Raw genomic sequence first — 25,545 nt, 5'->3', positions numbered from 1 at the left:
AGGAGGTCTGGTGGCCGCTTGAACCGACCACAGAACGGCATACCCTTGAACCCGGGGAATGGCCAGAAAGGACCAAGGGGCAAGCCTGGCCTCCATGTGGAGTTCGGAAGAAACATCATCCACCCTTGGGCCTCGTGCAAAACATCCGCTTCCAAATCCTCCCTTGAAAGAAACTCCCCTTGGGTCTCAGTGTCAGGAAGAGCTGGGCATCTCCAGGGCTTCGACTTGGCCCTGGCTGGGAGCAGAATGGAAGGCAAGCCGCTCAGTCTCAGGCCTCCCCACTGCCTGGGAGCCTGGCATTAGTGGCCCTGCAAAGAGGCATCAAACTAGCCAGGTGGGTCTGGAAGGGGTGACAGATGTGTCAAAGGCATTAAGGGACCCCCAAACTCCGTGGGCTTTGTGGAGCCTGACTCTTTGCCAATTTTAACTCCTTTTTGAAGTCCTGCACCATCCTTGTCTCCCCCAGGACCCCACCAGATGCCCAGGGGAGGGTGTGACAGCCTGAGCCTGGACTCGCCTTCTCCCACTCTTGCTAGTCTTCTGGAAAATGGCCTGCCACAGACAAAAGGCTCTGGTGTCCCAGATACAGGGATGACATCTGCAGCTTTGACCTTGAGCCCCCCTGTAAATTTGCCCATGGCCTCAGTAAAAATGACCCTACTGATCCTTCAGCCCTGCTCCCTGAGAGACTATTGGGTCTAGACACCCGTACACTGCCCATCCAGGTCACACCTCACCCCTTCTGGGACAGCAAGGACAAACAGTCCCACCGGGAAAGACTTGGCTCATCCCCTAGTCATTCATCAGCACTGAACTCCTGTCTCAGACCAACTGGTGGAGACAGGCCAGCAAAAACTGCTCTGGGTATGGGGCCAGACATCTGTGCTATTGGGCACAGTGGAAGAAACAATGACCAACCAGGGGGGTGGGGAGTGGATTATTAGGAAGCCTGTAGGAAAAGGAGGCCTAGGGGTGCCTGCGTGGCTCAATTGGTCAAGTGTCCAACTTCGGCTCAGATCATGATCTCGTGGTTCATGAGATCGAGCCCCACATCGGGCTCTGTGCTGACAGCTTAGAGCCTGGAGCCTGCTTTGGTTTCTGTGGCTCCCTCTTGCTCTCTGCCCCTCCCCCGCTTGTGTGTGTGTGTGTGTGTGTGTGTGTGCGCGCGCGCGCTCTCTCTCTCTCTCTCTCTCTCAAATTAAGAAAATAAACATAAAAAAAAAAAAAAAGGAGACCTAGAATTAAGTACAACAGATCTATTAATTGGTCTTTCCCAGATAGAGAAGAGAAAGGCATCACTGGCCAGGCCTGGAGAAATCAAATTGCCCTGTTCTGGGATAAGGCTGGAGCCTGGAATCAGGGAAGAAAATGGAGAAGGAAAGCAAAGGCAGATGTGGAGCTGGAGGGGCTGCATCGAGCCAGGCCCTGGAAGACCTTCTCAGTCACCTTCAAGCTTTTGAACTTTATCTCGAGGGAAATGAAGCCATTATAAGTTTCCAGTAAAAGGTTAGGGACTTCACCTCCACGGTCTCCCTCCCCAAAACCATAACTCAAACCCAATCACGAGAAAAATCCCAGACCAAAAAAAGCACCCAAATTTGAGGAATATTTTACAAAATACCTAACCAATTCTCCTCAAAACTGTCAAAAGTCAGCAAAAACAACTCTGAGGAATTGTCAGACCAGAGGTTAAGGAGACATGATCATTGAACGTGAAGTGGTATCCCAGAAGATATTCTGGAACAGACAAGGGACAGAAGAGAAAAATTAGTAAAACCCAAAGAAAGTGTGAGGTTTAGTTAATGGTAATATACCATACCTTCATATGGTGGAATAGTCAACAATAAAAAAGATTACTATTGCATATTACATGGCTTAATCTCAAAAACTGGCTAAGTAGATACAGAAGACACAAAAGACCACAAATTGTAGGAGTCCGTTTGTACGAAATGGCCAGAATAGGCAACTCTACAGAGACAGGAAGTAGATTAGTGGTTACCAGGGACTGGAGGATGAGGAGGGTGGGGAGTAAGAGGGGCGGTTTCTTCTACGGTTGACAGAAATGTTCTAAAATTGTGGTGATGGCTGCACAGCCCTGTGAATGTTCTAAAAAATAAAAACCATAAAAACTTCAAATGGGTGCATTACATCTCAGTAAAGCTCTTGGTAAAAAAGAGTAATTTTATGTACACACCTAACAGTTTTAAGAAAGGCAAAGGAGTGAAGTGCTGATAGGGGCTTGCAGCAGGGCCACAGCCAAAGGGAAGAGAACTCCAGTGATGCTCGTGGAAGGGGAGAGGCATTCAGCTAGGTGGGGTATGTGTTAGTTTCCTATCAGGGCTGTAACAAATAACCACAAACTTTGTGGCTTGAAATAACACAACTTTATTAGGATTCTGGAGGTCAGAAATCCACAATGCTTTTCACTGGGTTCAAATCTTAAGTGGGGCTTTTTTTTTTTTTTTTTGGTAGCAGCTCAGGAAGGACCGTTCTCTTGCCTTCTCCAGCTTCTACAGGCCACTGCGTTCCTTGGCATATGGCCTAGTCTTACGTCTTCGAAGCCAGCAGCTGTGTTTGACCCTCCGCTCTTTTACTTTATAGGACCTTTGTGATGACATTGGGCCCACCCACCTCTATAATCCAGGATAGCACGCCCCCCCCCCCGCCCACGTCAGTCATTAGTTTAATCACATCTGCAAAGTCTCTTTTGCCACGTAGGGTCCCATATTCAGATTTTGTTGAGGACATGGACATCGCCGGGGGACCATTATTCTGCCTACACAGCCTGACATCAGGAAGGTGATCACAGGACACTGTGAGGGGTAGATGGGGTGACATCTGGATGTGTGGAGCCCGAGGTGCCAGTGGTACATCCAAGGGAACCGCCCCCTTGGCTTTCATCTATTCGCCCAACAGTAAATACCTCCCATGAGTCAGTCAGTCATTGGGGTTATAAAGGTGACCAGCTGTATTGCTTTTCACTTCTGAAATCCAGATGCACCGTTTAATCAAGGACATCTTACAAATGCAATTGGCAGGGTTTTCTTAATGACACATAAACACTTCTTACAACTGAAGGCATTTTGGAATCAGTGACCACTAAGTCTGGGCTGGCACCGGCATGGACCCAATTAATACAGAAGTTGGAGGCCTCACTAGAGCATCAAGTATCCCCAACCTGCCGTCTTTCCTACTTCCAAGCCTGGATACTTCCAAGCCTGGATCCTTCCACCTGGGGTCCTGGCGCTCAGCAATCCTGTTTCAGACCAGCAGAACCCTGGCCACACATGCTCAGCTCTGCCACCACAGCAGGACCTGGGAAGTGGCCCCTCCGGGTGTAACCTCAGTCCCGAGTCATGCCCAGTGGCTCTCCACCTGTCCACACGTTGGAAAACACCTGGGAGCTTTCAAAAAGCCGCACCCACTGAGCCACTATCTAGACTAATTCATTTAGAATTTGAGGAGTAATTTTACAGCTCCCCTGAGACTCCAATGGACAACCAAGGTAGAAAAGTGGAGGGTTCAACCTAGTTTGGTACAAGAAAGAGGCAGAAGGCAGCACTGGCAAGAGGTGGGAGGTGCTAGGTCCAGACAATACAATTATACCAGTCTCCCTCCCAACCACACCCCCCCAGAATCTGAATTCCTGGAAGAGGACTAACCCAGTTATCTCAGCTCCTTCACCGCACTTGCCCATGCACACTGGGAGCTCAGGAAATGTAAACCTCACAGGACTTCAAGGGTGCGAAGAAAGGTCTGGGAAAAGAAGCCCACTGGGGCTGGGCCAGCTCTCTGATTTGCTGTGTGAGCTCCAGGGAGGGACTGGCCCTCTTTGTGCCAGTTCAGGGGTTGGCCCAGGTGGCCTTGAAGGGGCTTTCAAGTGCCAACACTGAGTATGCACTTCCCCTACGAAGCCTAATACAGTGGAGTCAGTGGATACCAGGCTTCCTACTCCCCCCAAACAGATGTCCCAACCCCCAAGGCCTAAAATCTCCACTTCTGGTGCTCTACCTTACACTGGCTACAAAGACAGAGACCCTGAGGTTCTGAAGGCCAAAGACCTAAGAACTGCAAAATAGGAGCCCCCTCTGAGGATACCGGAGGACAGCATGTGAGTGAAAGGGATTTTTAGATGGTGAGGAAACTCCAGAAGCCACCTGACAGCCCTGGTTCTGCCCCCAGAGTGACAAACAAAGGTGAAGTGGTTCAAGTAACCAGAAACTCCCAAGAAGGAACTTCATGAGAAAACACTCATGAGGCGAGTCCAAAGGGGTCCTTGGCTTCTGGCCATCAGCACAGCCAAGGCCCTAATATGTAACCAAAGGCTTTTATTGGGAAAGGGAAATTGACTGAAAAGTGGCCCCTCAAGTCCTCACTGCCTGAGGCAGCTGGGGCCTCCTCCAGAGAGTTCAGGAAAGAAGGGGCCACCAAACCGGGCCCTCAGCAGGCTCAGGTATAGAGGTCAAAGTCAATGCGTTTGGAGTTGTAGAACTGTCCACCAGGAGGGTCCAGCTTCCGGCAATAAACACCATCTGCGAAGTAGCCTTCGTTCACCCAGGTCTGCAGGAAAAGAGAGCAAGAGCTGGGAAAGGGCTGGTATGGGCGGTGGGGGAGGAGAGAAGTGGCAGAAAGAAGTAGAAAGGGGCTTACCTGCATCTGGGTGCTGGTGAAGGGCCCATACAGCTCAGCATCCCCTGTGTTCTCCCACTTATATTCCCACATCACGTCCACCAGACCATCTCCTGGCAACTCTGCTTCTAAAACAACAGACAAGTCCATCTGGGCCTCAAGTTCCCTGGCCCCTGCCCCTGCCCCCAGCACTCCTCCTCTGCCCTCCAGTCTTACCTCCCTTCTGCGTAGGAGTTGGGGTCTCCAGCTCCCCCTCTGCCACTTCTTCAGCAAACATGTCCAGAGAGGGTGGGGGTGTGGGCTCAGGGGGTCCCTGGGTCCGGGACCCCAACCCCTTCAGCCGCATGGCTAATCGTTCCCTTGTCTCCTGATACACGCCAAGGTTGCCCCGGGCCACCATCTGGTCGGCCAACCCAGAGAGCCGATCCAAGCGCTGGGGGGAACTGGGCCGCCCACCCCCTTTGCTGCCCCCTTTGCCTCCTCCTCTGGCCCCCAGACGCCTCAGTGCACCAGCTACGGTCTCTCTTGGCAACAGCAGCTCCAGAAGGCCCTCCAGAAGGGCTTGGGCACTCATTGGTGTCTGGCCCAGGCTGTCCTCTTCCTCTGAGTCGGACGGTGGGCGCTGATCAGGTGGCCGCTCCCTGATTTTCACCTGTGATGTGAAAACAGGGGTGGGGGTGGTTATCTCCTACAAACCGTGAGCAGGGCCCAAGCCCAGCACTGGCTGCCTCCAGGCCCCCACCACGTCAGCCCCTGGGCCACACCCAGTCAATGTTGTCTAGCCAGCTGTCTCGGATCTGAGCATCCCGGTTCAGGAAGTAGTTGCCATCAGCATCAAAGTGGCCTTCCTCCATCTCCTCCTGCAGGTTGAAGGGTGTGATCCGCACACCTCCCTCACTGGGGAGCGTGGCTGCTTCCTGACCTGCATGAAAGACACAGGCATCCCGTGCTGGGTGCACGCACGCGTGTGCACACACACACACACACACACGCACGTGCGCGCCCTTGCCACCCCCCCATCCCCAAAAGCTCTATCTGTTCCTCCAGCAGAACCAATTCTTGGGTTTAGCTCACCTTCCACATCCTCCGAAGCCAAGATATCATATTTGCTGGACCCCTCCTCTTCATCATCATCCTCCTCATCACTGTCTAAAGAGTGTTTGCCTTTGAAGCGGCTCCCAGGACCCCCTGCCCCAGCCACAGGATCCACTGGCTGTGAGGAAGGGCCAGCAAGTTGAGAGACGCAGGTTACTGGCTATTCCTCAAAATACTCCAGGTAGAGTTTTCTTCAAAACCTTCCCCAACTGGAAATTCTCCAAACCCACTTCCCAGAGAACATGGAAAAGCTAGCCCCCTCTCTGCTTTCTTTGCCCCCCCGTCCCCTTCTTTCTCTTCTGGCTTCTAGTTCTTTCTCTCCCCTCACTCCTCCTAAGAATGCAGGAGTCTGGCCCCCTCACCTTCTTCTTGGGAACACTGATTTCATCCTCATCATCCTCCTCTCCCACACCTTGGAAGGTCACTTTCCTCTTTGGCATGACTGGACTGAGGAGCCTTCCCTGGGCTGAGCCGAGAGAAAGGATGCAGATTAAGGGAAGTGGGCGAGGCTACTCACCGCGGAAGAGCCCCAGCACAACAAATAATCACCCGGTACGCACTAGATCCAGCTCGGGAAGAGAGGGAGCACAGAATGAGGGGCCGAAAGGGAAGCTGGCCGCCAGGAGGCCCCCCGGACTTGGTTCGGCATCCAAAAGAGTTGCTGGAGCGGGGGCGGAGGGGCGGTGGCGCAGAGGGGCTCCCCACGGGCAACCCCCACCCTTGACGAAAAAAGGCAGGCTCCCCCACATACCCCCCCAATCCCTAGCCCCCGCAGTCCTGGGTGCGACGGGGATCCGCGGGCCGACACCCTCTCCTCCACCCCCAGCTCCCTCAGAGCCCGCGGGGCCTGGACGGACCCAGGACCTGGCGTCCTGGCCACCCCCTCCGCCCCGCGCTGAACTCCCAGCTCCGCGGGGTGACCCCCAACTGTCCCGGGCTAAGTGTACAAGCCTAAGTGTACAAAGAGAGGCGGCAGAGCCGCGGGGATTCGAGCAGCCCCACCGGCTCGCGCTCACCTCAGGATCCACGGGAGGCCGTGGGGGAAGAAAAAGAGAGACTTTCACCAGGGCTACATCCGGGGCGCCGGGCGCCATCACCCGGAAGAGAACTGCGGAAGGCGCCAGAGAAGGCCGGAAGTGGCTTCACTCCGATTAGATGACTAACTGGCAAAGCGGGCGGAAGTACGCCGAGAGCGGGGAAGACAACCCCGCCCTCCCCAGGGTGACGTGAGCAGTTTGGGGGCGACAACGGCGAGAACAGGCCACAAGTGAACGCCTAGACCCTGATCAGACGATAGGGATGGCCGGATGCGGTTTAGATTCCCTCCTACAGCAGTTAGAGACTCTGAGGAGAAAGTAAAGCACACTACTTAAAGGGGCGCCCAGCATCATGGAGGGGCGAAGTGGGACAGTGGGTTTCGGCCCGGTTCCCTTTACAGAGTTGAGTCACCTTTTCCCAGGGTTGGCCAAGGGCTTTGTGCCCCTCACCGTCTCCATAGGAATCCTGCTTTCCCAGTCAGCGTCCAGTTCTGTCCTCTCCTAGTCCGAGGTGCGGCCTTGCTCTTCTCCCTGAGGAGAGACCGAGTTCCCACGATGGCCCGCCTGGAGCCCCCAGCTGGCTTTGGGGGCACTTTCCGAACCCAGCTCTCTTTAGGACCCAGGGGAAGTCATTTACCCCACGCCTGTCCCCTGGTTGAGTTCCTGGTTTCAGAGGTGGGAAGAGCCATCACCGTACAGGTGACAGTGGTTCCTGTGTCCAGAATCCAGGCTAGAAGCCTCTTGTGCCCCGATCTTAGGTAGGCCTGGAAAGAGGCAACAATGCCTCTCTCTCAGACCACAGCCTCAGGATAAAGCCCCACTGCTGGCAAGTAGGGCCCCAGCGGCCCCAGCCCAGAATCTGTAAGCTGGCCCAAGGGGGAGAGCTAAAGGGGGGGGTGGGGGGGGGGGTGGGTATGGGTCCCTGTGCTGTGGGGACAAGACCTCTAGCTCTTTAGGACAGTCCTGAATCCCACTAGACTAAGGCTATGCCCAGGAAGAACCTACTGGAGCCCCAGGAGGGCAGCATGGGGTACCCATGATAATAAGGAGACCACCCCTCCTCTCTCCTGCCCCCAGGGTTAACTCCCAGATTGAACTACCATGAAACTGCACCAAAAGTCCGTGCTCAGTTTCTTCCACGGATACAGAACACAGGCTCCAGACCGGGAGGGCATCTTGCTAAAGAAGGGAGCCCGAAGTATCAGCTATCAACGCCGCTGGTTTGTCCTCCGGGGAAACCTCCTCTTCTACCTGGAGCACCAGGCAGACCGCACACCCCTGGGCCTCATCCTCTTAGAAAACTGCCAGGTGGAGCCACGCCTCGGGGCCACAGAACCCTATGCCTTTACCATCTTGACCCCCAGGGTTGAGGGCACAGAAGGTGGGCGGACCTACAAGCTGGCAGCAGAAAACCAGGGAGAGCTGGCAGCGTGGCTGTGGGCACTGGCTGGGGTGAGCTGGAGGCGGCTGATGGCGCTACTACCCCCACTGGAAGCCCAGTACCGGGAGCTGTGCCAGGCAGCTGGCCAAGAACCCAGCTCACCCCCAGAGGACTGTGGCTTCCTAGCCACCCTCAGTCCCCCCCTCCAGCTTCCAGGAGTTGCACGAGCACTTTGGGAAAGAGATCCGGGTGCTGCAGGTGGTGCGTAGAGGACTCCAGTCCAGTGACAACAGAGGCAGCAGATCCCAGGCAAAGGGGGAGCAGGAGCCCAACAGTTGTTGATGAGTGACTGAAAGATGGACCAAAGGCCAAACGGTCCCTCCCTGCCAAGACCAGCTGAGTGCTTCAGCAGACACCCAGATCCTGGCCTGCTCCATTGTTTCCTCCCCACCCCCACCCCACCTAGTTCTTATTCTAACTCCCTTTATCAAATAACAAGGCAGGAGACAGGCCCAGGTACAACAGCAGGTTCTTTTCTGATTCCTCGAAGCGCCGCACAGGGTGGGAGCAGAGACAAGAGAATGTAAACATTGGGTTCCACCCCCTGGAGCTCAGGGGAAGACCCCTTACCCAGATAGGGGCTGGAGGGGAAACAAGGTGGAAGGCAGGGGCCCTGGTAAGACAAAGCAGGAGAGGCCTGAGAACACAGAGGAGGGTGGGTGAAAGAGAACAAGGAGAATGGTAGGGTGGGGAAAGGGGGGACATTTCCTGTGCCAGTGCATGTCCCCTTAAATAAACGAGTGCAAGAACATTATGGAAGGAGAACCAAAGGATAGAAGACAGAGCAAGCACCCCCACCCTGGGCCGACCAGCTGCTCTGTACATAATTACAACAGAGATGTCCAGAAGTAGAACAAGGAGAGCCGTGGTCCCCAGCCAGGAAGTGGGGGAGACCAGCAGGGCTGAAGAAGGGGAAAAAGGAACCCAGCTCCACTCATGGATAAGGGGAGCAACTGGAGTGTAAGAATCTGAAAACTGCTGATTCCCATTGCCAAGTCACCCCTGAGGTGACAAAAGGCCAATCAGGACTGCACCTGGGAAAGAACCCCAAAGGAAATCGGGGCAGGAGTGCCAGAGACCCCAGCAGGACCTAACTGGAGGTGAAGGGGCTCCAGACTTGTTCACACCTGCCCCGAGGAAAGGCAGCTGCCCCATGCACTGTCACTGTCCCAGCTGTGTAGGGATCAGCAGCTGGCAAGGAGATGGGAAATCAAACCACTTTCCCCAGAAGGACAGTCTGCCCAGGAAGCTCGGGGCAGCACCCCAGGCCAGGCCTGCTCCTGACTGAGGGGAAAACAAGGGAGGCCATGCAGTCCAGCCCCGGGGACAGAGGTCAGAAGTAAGCATCCTGCCGGGCCTCAGATGCGGAGGACCTGTCCCCACCATCCTGGGGGCCTGGGGGTCCATCTGCCTTTCGACGCAGTGAGAGCTTCCTGCCTTGGGCCTTCTTTTCCTGCTTCTGCCGTTCCTTCTCCTGCTTCTGTTGCTCCTTCTCCTGCTCTTTTTCCCATTTCTGCCGCTCCTTCTCCTGCTTCTCCCGTTCTTTCTCTTGTTTCTGCCGCTCCTTCTCACGTTCCTTTTCCTGTTTCTGCCGCTCCTTCTCCTGCCTCCGAGTCTCCTTGGTGGGACCCAGTGGGGTGCTGTTGCCGGTAGGCGAAGGAAGGGATGGATGCAGTCCCTCAGCGGTGACCACAGGTCCTGGGGCAGGCCCAGCACTGGCCCTGCGGGCAGGAGGGGGTGGGGAGGGGGCCCCTCCAGCTGCCCGGGAGCCTCGGCTCTTGAGGCCAGGGAGGCTAAGAAGGCTGGAGGAGGGGCCCAGGGGTGGCTGCTGCCGCCGACGCTCCTCATGGATGGCCCGGGAGCCATGTAGTCGCCGAGAGGGCCGATACTGCAGCTCCCCCCGGGTTTCTCGCCACTTCTTGAGCTGGGCTGTGTTCTCTCGCTCAATCAGTGCTTCTGTCACTGGGAGGTTGGTCACCTAGACGGAGAAGAAACGGGTACCGGAGTGAAGGTGAGGATGGGGATGGGCTGAAGCAGGTGTGGGTGTGCTAAGGCCACGGCCTACCTCGTGCACCAGGAAGTCCTCCTGCATGCACTGCTGGGGCAGGTTGCGCAGCTGCTCCATGGTCTCATACATGCCTTGGCAGGAGCGCAGCTTCTCCACTGAGCCCAACGTGTGACGCAGCAGCACCAGGGCCACGCGGAAGATGATCTTGACGCCTGCAAGGTCAGAAAGAAGAGAGCGCGGGTGATCAGGGCTGGGACCTCAGTGTGTCCCAGTCGGAAGGGACTCAACAGGCCCCATCCCTGTCTACTGCCAACCGTACAGATGAGGAAACTGAGGTCCCACGAAGGGAAATGAGCTGCCATGGGTTTCGAGTTCCTGAGAGGAACAGTAGGTTCTGGACTGATAGCAGAGCCAAGACTAGGCCCCAGTTTCTCCAGCCCCCAGACTGCTTACAGGGAAGCCTAGGTCCCAGAGGTAACTTCGGGCAGCAGGCCACTCTCTGGCAGCCACCATGGAAACCCCGGCCCCCTCATGGCCTGAACGGCTACAGAAGTACCTTCACAGAAGAACATATCCCAGACACGCAGCACTGAAGCCCAGGGCAGGGTGCGGGCAAAGATGCACATGAACCATTCTGTCATGTAGAGCACGGGGTCAATGCGTTGCCGCCGCAGGTGCCGGTGTGCCAGCGGGGAGGCCCGGCGCAACAGCGCAAAAAAGATTTCTCCGTCCAGCTGAATGGCCTCCTGGAAGTGGGATGAGCCATGAGAAGAGGCCTACTGTGGCTCCCGTGGGGTAGGACTGTCCCTAGTGGGGGATCCTCACCTCAGTGGGAGAGGCCCAGAGCAGAGGGACAAAAGGACAAAAGGGGGGGGGGGAGAGGGAGGAGGCAGGACAAGGACCTCCCTGCAGCCTCAGGAGAAAGTCACAACCTTGGGTGCACCCAGCCCCCAGACACTCACCAGCCCTGCACTGTAGTAACCGGGGAGGTACTTGTCACAGATCTGCACCAGGCACCAAAAAGCTTGCTGAGAAGAGCGAGAACAAGGAAGGAGGGAGGGGCCTGAGAAACAGGGAGCAGAGAGCTCCCCCATCACCACTGTAGGCCAAGGTCCTCCCAGTCCCTCCCCAACCAGGACCAGCGTATGCTGACCTCAGCAGGCATGTGCATGAGCAGCACGGCGGCCACTGGGGCCTGGGCCTGGCAGTAGCCCTCATCGGGCCGGTAGATAGTGTAAGCCTTCAGGATTCGATACAGGTCCTGTTGCCTGTGGGTATTGGGAAAGACCATGAGGGCAATCACAGGAGTTGGGGGCTCTCTGCCCCAAACTAAGCCTGCCCCCCACAACCAGCCCCAGCCCAGACCCCTCCTAGATCCAGTTCCAGATTAACCTCAGAGGTTCACCACCACGCACCTCCACCGACCTTCCTAGCACTGCTATCAAGGTTAAGCCAATGACTGAGACCATCATCAAAGCATTCCAGGCTCCAGCCTTCCACCCTTGCCTCCACATCCTATGTGCTCCGTACCCGTTCCCCAGCACAGGATGTGCTCTCTCTCCATCCTTCATCTGCCACCACCCCATAGACCTTCAAGGTCACCTTCTTCAGAAAGCTTCCACTGTCCACAGCATCAGACCTCCCGTAGCACTGTCTGAATTCTTTGATCACCCCAGAGCAGGGCCTGCCCTATCTGCCTCAGTGGATTTCATCAGTTCTCTGCCAGCATGTCCATTGGCCCCTGGTTCTTGGTGAAGGCTTGAGAAGCCAGCTGTGCCTCAGACCTTTCTCGTGTCTCTGTATCCCAAAGAATAAAATCTCTGCCCTAGACCTGTCCTCTTGAGGGTGCCCATCGGTGTGTCTGAGAATTCCATTCACTTAGCCCCACGTTGGAAAAGAGAGCCCTACATCACTCCCCGTGGCTAATCAAGTCTTATCAACACTACACGTTGAGTTTCATTCATGCCTGTTCCTTCTCTCTACCTCCACAGCCATTCCGGAGCTCAGACTTTCATTTCTTACCCAGAAAAAAGTAAAAAGTAATAACCTCTTACATCCCCAAATTCAGTCATTGAAGTGTGATCTTGTGTTTTACCTGTGTTTTACCCAGTACTATTTACTTAATATTTTTTCTCCACTTTGCAATAGCATCCATGAAATGACAGGTTTGATGTACTAGTTATTTTACCTAATACCTATTAAACATGTAACTCCCACAAGCTCCCATGCTATTTTTACCCACCTACCTGCATCTGTGTCTCTGCTTTCTCCCTGTTGCTGTGGGTGAACTGTCTGTGGTCCTGGCCAAACACAGCTTTTCCACTTGGGTACTGTGTCCCATCCCCTCTCACCTACACAGTCCATCACTCCAGCAAGCCTCCCACCTCTCCTGCATCATCAGTTTTTCTCTCCCTACTAGATCATTCCCAGTGGCATACCAGTATCTGTTATTTCCTCTATGTTACAAAAAAAGTCTCTTGACTACCCCCCTTCCCCTCCAAACATTACATCATTTCTTTCTTTACCTAGTCAGCAAAACTTCAGAATAAAGACTTGCTGTCTTTAATCTCTTTCCTCCCATTCTCCAGTCAGGCTCTACACTACTGCCCTGTGCAAACTGCCTTTATCAAGGTCACTAATGACCTCTACTGTGCTGAGTCCAGAGGTCAATTTGCAGACTTGACTTGACTTGACCCATCAGCAGCATTCCATACAACTGGTCCCAAAACCCCTCTTCGATTTGCTTCCAGAAATCACACTGCCCTGGTTCTCCTTCTACCTCTCTAGTTTCTCCTTCCTGTGCTGGTTCGTTCTTATCTTCCCATTCTTGAAATGTTACAGCTGCAGGGCTCAATCTCTGAGTTTCCTTTTGTATCTACACTTGCTGCCTTGATGAGCTCGTCCAATCCCACAGGTGAAATTTAGTCCCATCTAGAGGCCAATAACTCTCAATCTCCAGCTTACCTCCAGTTTAAACTTCTCCCCAAATTCCAGACTTATACAGGTCGTACATCCAACTTTCTTGACATCTCCATCTGGATGTCCAATTAGCATTTCAAACTTCACATTCCTAAACTGAGCTCTTAACATACCCCTCTAACCTCCTTTTCTCATCCACACCAATACATGAACAACTCCATTTGTCTAGTTTCTCAGGCCCAAAACCTTCAGAGTCGGCCTTAATTCCAATCTCTCTCTCTCTCTCTCTCTCTCTGTCTCTCTCTCACACAGTCCACATCTAATCTATTGGCAAATCCTTTTGGCTCTACTTTCAAAATATAGACAGAACCCAACCACTTTTCCCCATAGTTCCACAGCTACCATTCTGATATATCTATCATCCTCTCTCTCCTGGATTATGGAAATAGTCTTCTAACAAGTCTCTCTGCTTCCATCCTTGTCTCCTTATACTATTCTCAGCACAGCAGCCAGAATGATCCTTTTAAAACACAAGTCAGATCATTATAATCACATCTCCATTCACATTCTCTATTACCCTTTCTTGCTTTAAACTCCTCTTTAATACTTACCACCCTTTCACATACAACATACTTTCCTTCTCTAGCCTCACTAAAATGTAATAAGCCCCATAAGGGCAAGAGTTTTTGTCGTGTTAACTGCTATCATCTGTGACTAGACCAGTTCCTGGCAGATAGCAGGTGTTCAGTTAAATATTTGCTGAAAAGATGAACCAACTGATGAAAAATGTGCATCTGAGAGTCACCTAATACCATCTTGCATATTACTAAGGAGTGATATATATACATCTTGGGGAAGTCTAGCATACAGAACAAAAGTACAAGTGCCTCAGAACAATTTTTAAGGCCCTCTGGTGATCTGACCCGAAACTGCTTTTCCAGCCTCAGCTCCACTCAACCCCACATCCCAGAGACAGCTTATATAAACCCCCAGCCAGGAAAAACCTGCCCCTGGCTCTGCTCCCATCTAACCTTCAAAACCCAACTCAAATGCAACCTCTTCAATAAGTCCTTGTTGTGCCTCTCCATCTCCCCTCCAACAGCCCCCCAGCCCCGAGTCAGAATCTCCTTCCCAGGACAGTTCCTTCAATATGGCTTGACACTCAATACATTAAGGACCACTTTCCTAGAAGCCCTGGAGGGCAAGAACAGCTTTCAACCCAGCCCTGTATCCACCTGGAGCCTTCTACAGACTGACCCACATGATCAGGCCATCTTACCCATGCCCTCCTCGAGCGGCAAACATCTCATGGAAAGGGAATTGGCGGTGCAGGTCCTTCTCGATCACATCCAGCCACTTGGGGTCCCCAGGAGCCCGTTCCAGCTCCTGCAGTGGGACATCAGGGATTATCTCAGGATCTAGGGGGACTGATGATACCCTTCACACAGTATCACATGTCCCCATACCCTGGACACACCTCAAACTTGCCAGGGTTCTGCTCCAGGAGTTCCTTGCTATTGGACAGGTACTGCCAGGCCTTGGCTCTGAGGGAGGAGGGGATCCCCTTCCGGCAGCGCAGCTTCACCTAAGGCAGAGTGGCAGGCAGGGTGACAGCTTCAGGGGCTGGCATAGCCTCCAGGCTTTCCCCAGCAGTCCTCAGGCTTCCTGGGACAGCCCTCCCACATCTCATTGGCTTGACTCCACTGGACCTGCCCTGGCCTTCTATCTTTAAAACTACTCCTCCCCCCAGGCCCAAGAACCACCCATCCCCAATGTGGCCTAGAGAACAAATACTATCATGGCTTCCCTGGAGTATATGAGCTCTCCCTAACCCCCTCCCAACTTGTCCATTGCCCTGCCCACCAGTCAGCCTTCCAAACCTTCTGGAAACGCCGTGACAGCCACTTATCCCAGTTACTGAACATCTCCAGCCATTTGAGTTCCCGCTGCCGAGCCACATCTACAGGAATGGAGCTCTCTCTGCAGGATGAAGAAAGCATGGAAAGGGTCAATAGCAGTGGTATAAAACACGGATTGCTGGTGGAACTGAAGCAAGCCACCCACCTCCCCAGGCTCAAATGAGAGACTGGATGTAAAAGCATTTTGTGAGCTACCAAATATCAGGATATCTGGCCACTTAGCCATCTAAGGGCCTAGTTCACCACACTGAAAGGACTTCTTCCCTTGGAAGGAATCTCTGTACAGAGATGGTGTTCTCATGTTGGATCTCTGTACATGTTGGGTGTGTTCAAATCCTGCTTATGGCACATACAAGTTTGGGGAGAGGGTACAGAATATTTAAAAGCCACAGTTTGCATTAGACCTGGGTCCAAGTTGTAGCTTTACCACTCACTGTGTGACCTTGGGCAAGTCACAGAATTCCTCTAAGCCTCGATTTCCTCATTTGTAAGGTGGAGAAAAAAATAGGATCTACTTGAGAGGTTATATAATAGCAAGTGCTCAGTAAGAGCAATTGTTATCCATAAAACAGAATACAGAACAAATATAAATATACTCTCTGCCTCCTTAGAAGCAACTGAGTTTCCTCCTATCAGACTCTTGAGATCCCCTGGGCCACCTGCAATTCCCTCTACCTCCTCCCTGAAGTCACCCGAGATTCTCAAGCAAATGAAGTTTTCCTTGCACTGTTTGCCCATTGTTCTGTCACAGCTTCACACTCAAGATACCCCAGGAGTCTTGAAACAGTTACTTGTAGGAGCCAGTACCAGGAAATGAGTGGAATGGAAGAAAGCGCTTGAATTTCCAGACCAACCTGAGCTCAAATCCCAGTTCTGTCCATTAGAAATTGGGAAATCTTGGCAAGTGATAACCTGAATCTCTTCCTCATCTGTCAAAAAGGGATGCCACCATCTACATCACAAAGGTATGAGAGAACTACTGAGAAACTGTATATAAAGGACTGGCAAATGGATGGGCTCATTAACTATTAGTTTCTTTTGTCTTAGAACCACTTAATCATTGCTCATTAATATTTTAAAAATATTTATTATGTATTTTTGAGAGAGAGAGAGAGACAGAGCGTGAGCAGGGATGGGGCAGAGAGACAGGGAGACACAGAATCTGAAGCAGGCTCCAGGCTCCAAGCTGTCAGCAGAGAGCCTGACACAGGGCTCAAACTCACGAACCTCAAGATCATGACCTGAGCCAAAGTCAGACGCTTAACCAACTGAGCTACCCAGGCGCCCATCATTGCTCATTAATTTCTATCATAAGTTGGTTCCAAACCCTACTAAGGATCAGGAAGAATTAGGTAATATCTTTCCTGCCCTCAAGAAGGTCACAAGCTTGCAGGGGAGATAACTGCAATGTGGTGTGGGAAATGCAATAACAAAAATGCACAGGAGAGGCACTGACTGGAGTAGGGGCAGTGGATATCAGGAAAGGCTTCCTAGAGGAGGAGACATCTTCATTATAAGCCAGGAGGGACTGAGTAGAACATACCACGACAAGAAGGAGGGGAAAGGCATTCCTGGCAGGTGGAACAGCCTGAGTATGAAGGGGGAGAGACTACAATCAGTTCAACAGGACCACAGTATTAAGTGCATGATGAGAAGTGGTGGGAGAGAAGACCAGAAAGACTGGCAAAGGCAGAAAATAAGGAGTCCATCTGCAGAATAAAGCACATGAGACTTTATCCTGTGGCCAGGGGAGAGCTACCATAAGTTTTTAAGGTAACATGTGCCCCAGTCAGCCTGGCCTCAGAAGTATGTTCTTCCAGCATGGAAGATAGATTTTAGAGGGACAAAATTACAAAGCAGAGAAACATAATCGAGCAATGTGCCTGGCACACAAGAGGGGCTCACTGAAATCCAATTCAATCCAAGTTCCTTAGGGCAGCATAATATTGAGGAGAAAGCCACTGGTCACACAGATCCAGGTGTGAGTGGGGCAATTCACTCAATTGCTCTAATCCTGTTTCTTCACCTATACATTGGGTACAACAGTGCATCCCTCCAGCATGGGAAAACACCAAGGTCAAACTTCAGTTGCCTTCCTAGGACCATGAATGTTGGTGCTCAATCAAAAGTTTTCTGTTTTTTGTTGGATTATAAAACACCTAGAATACCTTCCCACAGTGTTTTCCCCAACTCCAGGCAGGTGCCCCCCACCCCAACACACATAACACGAATAGACTAAATCCTACGCATTCTTCAGGATTTGGAACAGACTCAGTTGAATTCTGAGTGGGCAAAAGGTCCCTTCCCTAGTACTCACAAAATCCTGTGAAGATCTCTAGGCTAAACCTAAAATACATTGACATCAATTGTTTAAGTATTTGTTTCTCCCTTTTGACAACGAGTGCCTTGAAACAACTATTTTATCCCTAGTACCTAGCACAGGGCCTGGCACCTGGGTGCTCAGGTGATGCTGTAGGTTGAACTGACCAGCAGCTTAAAGCGGTACATGAACAATGGGCAGGATCCTTCCCAGAGAGAGGGAAGGAAGAAGTCAGAGGCAATCACACCCCCACATCAGGAGTGACTCAGGCCCCTGGAGGGAACTAGGAAAGAGTAAGCCCGGCTGGGGAGATGAGGAAATGGGGAAGAGGCCTCCCCCAACCCCTTCCTTCAGTAAAAACACAAGATTGCCCTTCTCTGTTTCGCAGAGGAGCCTTACCCTCACGGTCTCCCCTCTACCGACGAGGCCTCCCCCAGCTCATCATCCCATCAGACCTAGGGCTATGGGGGAGGGAAGATGACTGCATCCCTCCCAGACTCCTTCCCTTTCAGGGACCAAATATCTCTACCAGAATCCCTGCCCAGCCAACCCTCCAGAATATCTGACCCACAGCTGGAGTTTTTCACATCAAGGAGCTGGGACGACCTTAAGTATCACCTCATTCAACCTTTCACTATATAGAGATGGAAACTGAGACACAGAAATAGGGAAAACACTAGCTCAAGGGCACACAACACACTAAAAGCAAAGCTCAAACCCAGAACTCCTGACACCTGGCCTGAAACTCTAACATGCAAGTGCCACCAAAACCTCAGGATGCTCTGGGCATGACAGGGATCACCAAGTAGCTCACTCCTGCTGGAGCCACTCCCCTGGAGCCTTGGAGGAGGCTGAGCTGCCAGGATCTGGGCAAGGTGTATCATTTCCTCCTCCCCAACCTTTGCTTCCCTGAAGCCCCACGGGGTGCCCACTGGGTACTCACAGACTGCCCGAATACTGGCTGCCCCCAAGGAAGCCATACTTGTCCGTCTTGCGAAGGGCCAGCCCATTTATCTCCGAGTCTGAGCCCATGGAGCTCACATCATCTGCCAAGGACTCCAAGGTCCCAGACATGAGGCTTACAGAGTCCAAGTAGCTCAGAGTGTCCGGGGCCTGCCCTCGAGGCCCAGAGATGCCAGGTCCCAGGCTGGACGTGGAGCCTAGGTCCTGAGAGTTTTCAGCAGGCTCCGGAGCTGGGGTGACCGTCACGACAGTTACCAGAGCCTCACAAGTTCCTGAAGGGCCTGTGCCAGACCCTGAGGGGTCCTCCGGAGCCTGTGCAGTTGATGCTGATGTTGCTGCTGCAGCTTCATGTCCACTTGTCACCTGTCCTGCTGTCACTGCTGCAACCCGCGCGGTCACTCCTGAGGCAGCTGTGGTTCCCGGCTTGGGGGCAAGCGGGGGTTTGGCGGTCAGAACCCCAGGAACTGTTCTGGAAGGGGTCCTGGTGGGGGTACCTGGTCCAGGGGCGGGTGAGGCTCTAGCCTCCTCCGTCTTCGGAGAATCTGTCCCCGGGCCCAAAGCCATGGACATCTCGGCTCCTGCCACTGCCGCGGGCACCAGGGGGTCTGGGTCAGCGGAGACTTGCGCCCTCGGGGCTTCGGATGAGGCCTCCAGAGTCAGCACCACCACTGTGCTGCCTGTGACGGTCGAGGCCGGGGCCGAGGTCTGGGTGGGCCCCGGGACCCAGGCGGGCTTCGCCTCCCCGGGGGCCACCAGGGTGACGGGGGCCGAAGTGGCCGTGGTCACTGGCGGCCCCGGAGCCACCACCACGACGGGCCCGGCCCGGGACCCGCGGGGCGGCGGCGAGGGGGCCGCGGGGGCGCCATGACGGCGCGGCGGGGCCACCAGGGGCGCCGGGCCCGTCTCCATGGCCGCGGGCCACCCCTCACATCACCCCGCCGGGGCGGACGCAGAAGGCGCCGCCCCTCAGGCCGCTCCTCGCCGCCCGCCAAGGAAGAGGAGAAGGCGAAGGGCGCGGCCCACCGCGCGTCGCAGAGGAGGGCGGCGCGCGGGCCGCCGGCGGGCGCGCGGAGGCGTGGCAAGGGTCCTGGGGCGCCAGGCGCCGGGGTCTCGCTCGCGCCCTCTCACCCCTGGCGCTCTCTCGCCGCCGCCCCCTCCCTCCTGCTCCGGGCGAGCGGCCGACCTCGCGCCTGCGCACACTCCTCAGTGCCGGCTAAGCGGCCAGCATTTCGGCGTTTCACGCCTGCGCGCGGACACGGCCGTCGCGCTCCTTTTTTCTCCCTCCTCGTCAGAGTGTTTGGGCGAATAATAGGAGAGAGGGAACTGGGTTTCTGCCAATCGTTGGAAGGGTGGGTGGGGCTGGAGGTGGGAAGGGGCTGGGTAATTTGGGAAGAGGAAATGGAGAAGAAGAAGGGCTGGAAGACCAATGAGAAGGGGGGTGAAGGCAGGAGGAGGTGGGACGAAAGAAGTAACTAATAGAAAAGCGCGAGGCTGAACGCCCTGGCCAATAAAAATGGCTAAAGAGTGAATGACCGCGGAAGGAGGCGGGTGCTGTGCGAGAAGAGGCTAGCCTGGCCAATAGGAATACTAAAAAGGGAGCCAATGAAAAGGGCGAGTAGGTGGAGGGCAAGTTGACAGACAGTGGTGTCTATTTGGGCAGTGACAGACGGCATCCGCAGTCAATAGGAAGGGCTGAGGAATTCTTAGTCTCCCAAGAAGGTCACGAAAGAATGACAGCTGGGGGGGGGGGGGGGGGGGGCAGGCCAAATGTGCAGTTAATTTGCATTGTCAGCCAATAAGCGCATTCCCTCGCTTCAGCGATTGGGAGGAAGATAGACGGCTGTCTCAGCCAATGGAAGAATCCAAAGTGTAGGGGTGCGGCCAGCAGGCGGTGCCAGCCCAGGGATATCGGTGACAACCGGAGACAAGCGCAGAAGGGGGGTGACAGTTGGGGATAGCACTGTGAGGGGGCGGGGGCCAGGGACATTACCGCAGCCCTTAGCCAATAAGAGCATGGCGCTGCTTTGTTTGAGTCCTTTCTGGGCTCCCATTCTGTCTGTCTGTCTCTTTTTTAAGTAGGGTCCACACCCAACGTGCGGCTTCAACTCACGACCCGGAGATCAAGAGTCGCATGCTCTACCAACTGAGCCAGTCAAGCGCCTCCTAGGCTCCCCTTCTCCATCCAGCTTCAGAGCCACCTCACTCTCGTGGTCTGTGAGACCCTACCACAGATCCAATGCCTTGATCAAGTCCTCTCAACCTCCACTCCGTCTCTAGTTCTCATCTCGGTCTCACAACCAACTTCAATACTCCAAAGCCCAGGCGACTATAACCAGAGCCTCCAAATCCTCTAAGCGACCCATTTCTCTAGATCCTCCCAAGCCCTTAAGTCCTTCTCCTAGCTCCCCAGCTATCTGAGCTCCTCCCCAGAATCCAGGCTCTAATTCCTTGGACCTCATCCTCTGAGTGCCGCCCCCCAGCATTCTAGTAGGCATCCTAGACCCAAACTATGAATTCCCAGTAACAGGAACTCCCATATCTGTATTCTTATTCTTTTGGGTATCCAGGACCTATCCCATCAACTCCTCTCCCCTCACTGCCACACCTCTCTATACTCCTCATTTTCTAAGAAACCAGACCCCAGTCTCCTGAGCCCCCCCGCCCTTGCTACCCTAGACCACAAACACAAAGCCCTGACTTTACAAGCCTCTCCTTTCTCTGACCCACATCCCTCCGAGCCTCAGGGTTAGAGGGCCCAAATTTCCATACAGAGTCCACCATCCTGAAATTTCAGTCAGACCTAGCTCCCAATGCCCAGGTCCTCCTTGGTTTCTGAGTTCTCTTAGGCTACTCACTCCCAGCTCAGACCCAGATCCTGTGTATTCTCATTCAGTGTCTGAATTAGATATACAGCTCCTGATCTCCTCCTCAACTTCCCCACTTTTCATTTGGCCCAAGTTACCTGAGCACTTTCCCTTTTCCCCTCTTTGGAGTTTTCCTCCCCTCCCAGAATCCAGGAATAAGGCTCCTCCCTGGGCCTAGACCCCCATGGTAACCTTATAAGGTGAGACAGCTGTCCACTGAAGTAGGGAGGGGCCAGTGCAGGAGGCCGAGGGCAGCTGCTAAGTTTAGGGTGGCTCCTTCTCTCTTCTTAGAGACAACAGGTGGCTGGGCCCCAGTGCCCAGAAAAGAAAATGTCTTAGAGGCATTGGCATGAGGCTGGAGGAGGGAGACGGAGGAGGCATCTTCCTCAGGACACTGGGTCCTAAAGGAAGCAGATGAAGGAGGAGATGGGTGTCCTCGCCAATCGTGGCCTCCTGGGGTTTCCTCAGCCACTATTTCCCCAGGAGAGGGCACCTCAAAGTCATACAGTCAGCCAAACTTGTTCTTGCCCAGAATGGAGAAAGGGCCACTGGCCATCCCAGCCCCCCAGGCGGAGGTGACCAAGTAGCAGTCCTCTTGGGGTCTTTGACTCCCCTCCGCTCGGTTCCAACTTTCATAATGGGACCCAAAGAAATGATTACAGACTCACATTCCATTATGTTCTCCTGTTTCAAACCTTTCCAAGGCTCCCAAGTTCTCAACCCTCAGCCTGGCATTGAAGCCCCTCCAGTCTCTGGTCTCCAGCCCCTTGCACCCTCTGCTCAAGCCCCATTACCATTCTGGCAACCTGATCTTTCACTTCTCCAGGCCTTTGCCCGTCTGTGCTCTCTGCTTAGCACACCTGCCCCTCCACTTCCACCTGACCCACTTCTGGCCTTCATAAAGTCATCCCCATACTCCCAGACACGGCTGCTATGCTCTCTACTTCTGTACTCCTGACCAAATGCTGTGAATCATTCTCTGCATTTATCCTGTCTCCACAGCTAGACTCTAAGTCCACCAAGACAGGGCCTAACTATTCATTGTAATGATTATATTTCACTAAACTGTTCCCAAATGGTGTTCATATCCACAAGTTCTGTGGGATGGGAATTAATACCCATTTTATAGAGGGTGGAAACAAGACCCAGGGAGTTGAAGCACGAAGCCCAAACTCACAGAGCAGGCTTTCTGTCTAGTCTCTAGTCCCTGGTCATTCTATGCTTGGCGGTTTTTTTTCTTGAAACACCCTTCCCTCCACCATGAAGGGGAGGTAGAAGACTTTCCTATTCTTCAGCTTTCCCAGACAGCTGTCTCCCTTTCAACTCTGCCGCTACCCCACAGGCATACATACACTTGACTGTGAACTCCACAATGGGAGTTGAGGGATTGTGCTTGCCAAAATGCACCCATGAAGCACAGCCCAGTGCCTGGCACAGTGTAAGTGCTCAATAATTTTACTGGGTTTAAACCTGGAGGGGTGCCTGGCTGGCTCAGTTGGTAGAGCATGCGACTCTTGATCTCTGGGTTAAATTTGAGCCCAACACCGGGTGTAGAGACTACTTAAAAATAAAAAATATATATATATTTAAAAAAATAAGTAAAACCATAAAAAATTAATTTCAAAATAAGGAATGTTTCAAAAGTAAATAAATAAATCTGGACCCACCCACTCAGGGGTACAGGGGCCTGGTACATCTCTCCCCCAGTACTGTCCCTCAGATTGGGTCCTCTCTGAACTCTGACACATTCCAGCCCGCTTTTGGGAAAGAGAACATCCCTTTCTGCCCAGGTCCCAGTGAGACATGCATCCCAAGACCCACTCCCTCCTCCCTCCCTGGGCTCCAGCTGCTGCTTGGCCCTCCAAGAAAGGAGAGGCCCTCAGCTGGGCTATTTTGGTATCTGGGGTGGGCACCAAAAGGGCTAAGGTTACCTTGGAATGTTGAGGGCTCCCTGGGGCAGGACTATATAACCCCAGAGGGACTGCCCCAGGCTGACTCTGCTCCTTTCCAGCCAGAGCCACTGCCTTGCCCCCAGGAGACCGAAGACATGGTGAGTGAGAATCCCCCAGACCCCTCAGACCTCAGGGCAGCTTCACTTTTGCAAAGAACATAGCCGATTCCCAGTCCAGTAAGAGAAAAAAAGATGAATCCTCCCTTTCTTGGCATTACTAATGGGGATCGTACAGAATGATGGCCTAAAGGACCCAACCAAGGATAATCTGCCCAGACTCTCCACTCACAGACCTGTCCCTCTCAAAGCATCCTCTGCACCTTTCTGCACTCCCTCTTCCCCAAACCCTCTGGGACCAGCCAGGCAAGAAGTCCAACTCCCATTTTATAAATGAGGAAGTAGAGGTTCAGACAGGGTGAATGAGTAGATTAGATCACACAACAAGTCTGGGACTCAGAGGAGACAGGCTCAGGGCACAGAGAAGGGGACTTGTTGAGAAGTCCCACTTGTTGGGTAGGATGAAGGACAGGAATTTAGGGATACAGATTTAAGCAAGTCCCCTCAGCAGAGGTCATAAGGAAGGGGAAGCCTAGAGCCAGAACAGTTGCTTTAGAAAAATGACCCAAAGAACCCTGAATCTAATCCACTGCCTCCAGAGAGGAGTAGGGATTGGCCCATAGACCCCTTTGCCCATCCCTCACCCCCCAGGCACCCAAGAAGGCCAGGAGAAGGGCGGCAGCAGAGGGCGGAAGCTCCAATGTCTTCTCCATGTTCGACCAGACTCAGATCCAAGAGTTCAAGGAGGTGAGAGGAGAAGGGAGACTGAAGGCTGACCAAAGGCACCCCCTGCTGTTCCTCCCCCCTCATACCCCTCCCTGGAATGTGCACCTGTTTGGGGGGGGGGGGAGGGGAAGGGTTTAGAATTCCTTGCTCCCCTCCCTGCTTGGCATGTAAGAAGACAGCTGGCTGGGGGCCAGAATCTGATCTGCCTGGGATAGGGATGCTGAAGCCTGGCCATAAGGGACCTAAACCCTCCCTGCCCCTACCTTGTGCAGGCCTTCACGGTAATCGACCAGAACCGTGATGGCATTATCGACAAGGAAGATCTGCGGGACACCTTCGCAGCCATGGGTGAGCCCCTTATCCCACCCATAAAGACTCAAGACTGAGGAAGTACTGGGAATATGGAAGCCTTGGGTTTCAGCCCTGCTAGCCCCACCTTGGGCCTCAGCCTGCCCAGGCAAAAAGTGGGTGGGATGATCTGAAATTATGGGAAGGATCAACCCTTGGCCCCAGGACCCCACTCCAGCTCCCCCCACCCTGCTCCAGGGCGCCTCAATGTGAAGAATGAGGAGCTAGATGCCATGATGAAGGAAGCCAGTGGTCCCATCAACTTCACCGTCTTCCTGACCATGTTTGGAGAGAAGCTTAAAGGTGAATGAAGTGTCTTGGGTCTAAGCCCCCAACCGCTCCTCCCCAGACCTTTCAAGGACAGACCGTTCAGGGACCCTTCCGCTTCACATGCCCTCTGACCCTGCAGGTGCTGATCCTGAGGACGTGATCACTGGAGCCTTCAAGGTCCTGGATCATGAGGGGAAAGGCACCATCAAGAAGAAGTTGTAAGTGACCCTCTCCAGCTGCTCACACACAGAAAGCCTCCTTAAATTCTTACCAAGGGTTAGGTATAAGGGAGGGAATAAGGGAAAAATTAGAACTGTGGAAATGGGCAATAGGAGTACATTTTGATAGCACATTCGGGAGGGGAAGAGCAAAAGCAGGGAGGCCAGACTGGGAGACCAGTGAGGGATCTACAGTGACTTCGGTTTTGAAGATGATACCAGGAATGACAACAAGGATGAGGTGGGAGGGAGTGGAAAGGGAAGCCCACTCTCAACTCCCCATATGTCACCTCTCTCCAGCCTGGAGGAGCTGCTTACCACGCAGTGCGACCGCTTCTCCCAGGAAGAGGTGAGTTGGGGAGGGGCCCGGGAGACGCAGAGGGAGGGGTGAGGGGAGCGTACACAACCGGTAGAAGACGCCCCTGAATCTTTCCCCAGATCAGGAACATGTGGGCAGCGTTCCCCCCCGACGTGGGAGGCAACGTAGACTACAAGAACATCTGCTACGTCATCACGCATGGCGACGCCAAGGACCAGGAGTAGGGGACCCTCTTAGGCCTCTGCTGGCCAATGCCTCCTGCCAGTCCGACCCCCCACCCCGACTCCTAATAAAACTCAACTGGTCTTTGTTTCTTAGCTGCGGCGCCTTCGGTGCATTTGTGGGAGAGGGGCTCAGGTGGGATGCCCGGCTGAAACACTGCCTGGCACCAAGGCAGCTCCCAACAAATGAATGAGTAAAGAGTGGCCCGGAGGCCTGGGTGGGGCGGTTTCACCCGCTAC

General features: G+C 53.7%; 4 protein-coding genes across 8 annotated transcripts; 2 read left to right on the top strand and 2 right to left on the bottom strand.

Annotated features, from left to right (window-relative positions):
* Positions 1-4,311: 4,311 nt before the first annotated feature.
* On the bottom strand, positions 4,312-6,877 carry CD2BP2 (CD2 cytoplasmic tail binding protein 2). Its single transcript, XM_058711496.1, has 7 exons — positions 6,741-6,877; positions 6,087-6,190; positions 5,704-5,842; positions 5,394-5,551; positions 4,846-5,281; positions 4,651-4,757; positions 4,312-4,560 (listed from the first exon to the last, which is right to left on the bottom strand). Exons 2-7 carry the CDS (start codon positions 6,162-6,164, stop codon positions 4,450-4,452), a joined length of 1,029 nt encoding a protein of 342 aa, XP_058567479.1. The 5' UTR covers positions 6,165-6,190; positions 6,741-6,877; the 3' UTR covers positions 4,312-4,449.
* An 8-nt stretch (positions 6,878-6,885) lies between these two features.
* On the top strand, positions 6,886-8,666 carry LOC131501410 (sesquipedalian-1-like). Of its 5 annotated transcripts, none has more exons than XM_058711502.1 (2): positions 6,886-6,950; positions 7,839-8,666. In XM_058711502.1, the coding sequence occupies exon 2, from the start codon at positions 7,863-7,865 to the stop codon at positions 8,409-8,411; it is 549 nt and encodes a 182-aa protein (XP_058567485.1). In that variant the 5' UTR covers positions 6,886-6,950; positions 7,839-7,862; the 3' UTR covers positions 8,412-8,666. The 5 variants fall into 5 exon arrangements, with proteins under 5 accessions (XP_058567485.1, XP_058567483.1, XP_058567481.1 ...); XM_058711500.1 differs by lacking the exon at positions 6,886-6,950 and adding an exon at positions 6,975-7,079; XM_058711498.1 differs by lacking the exon at positions 6,886-6,950 and adding an exon at positions 7,029-7,163.
* Positions 8,655-19,607, bottom strand: TBC1D10B (TBC1 domain family member 10B). The gene is made up of 9 exons (XM_058711495.1): positions 18,312-19,607; positions 15,010-15,109; positions 14,607-14,714; positions 14,409-14,515; positions 11,364-11,478; positions 11,173-11,238; positions 10,767-10,956; positions 10,268-10,422; positions 8,655-10,180 (listed from the first exon to the last, which is right to left on the bottom strand). Exons 1-9 carry the CDS (start codon positions 19,238-19,240, stop codon positions 9,536-9,538), a joined length of 2,415 nt encoding a protein of 804 aa, XP_058567478.1. The 5' UTR covers positions 19,241-19,607; the 3' UTR covers positions 8,655-9,535.
* Positions 19,608-23,115: 3,508 nt separating this feature from the next.
* Positions 23,116-25,401, top strand: MYL11 (myosin light chain 11). Its single transcript, XM_058711494.1, has 7 exons — positions 23,116-23,245; positions 23,855-23,950; positions 24,202-24,277; positions 24,476-24,580; positions 24,687-24,765; positions 25,066-25,114; positions 25,204-25,401. Exons 1-7 carry the CDS (start codon positions 23,243-23,245, stop codon positions 25,306-25,308), a joined length of 513 nt encoding a protein of 170 aa, XP_058567477.1. The 5' UTR covers positions 23,116-23,242; the 3' UTR covers positions 25,309-25,401.
* The last annotated feature ends 144 nt before the right edge of the window (positions 25,402-25,545 follow it).

The sequence above is a fragment of the Neofelis nebulosa genome, chromosome 18 (genome assembly GCF_028018385.1).
Source record: "Neofelis nebulosa isolate mNeoNeb1 chromosome 18, mNeoNeb1.pri, whole genome shotgun sequence".
Classification (NCBI taxonomy): domain Eukaryota; kingdom Metazoa; phylum Chordata; class Mammalia; order Carnivora; family Felidae; genus Neofelis; species Neofelis nebulosa.
This window is presented reverse-complemented; position numbering and strand designations above follow the sequence as displayed.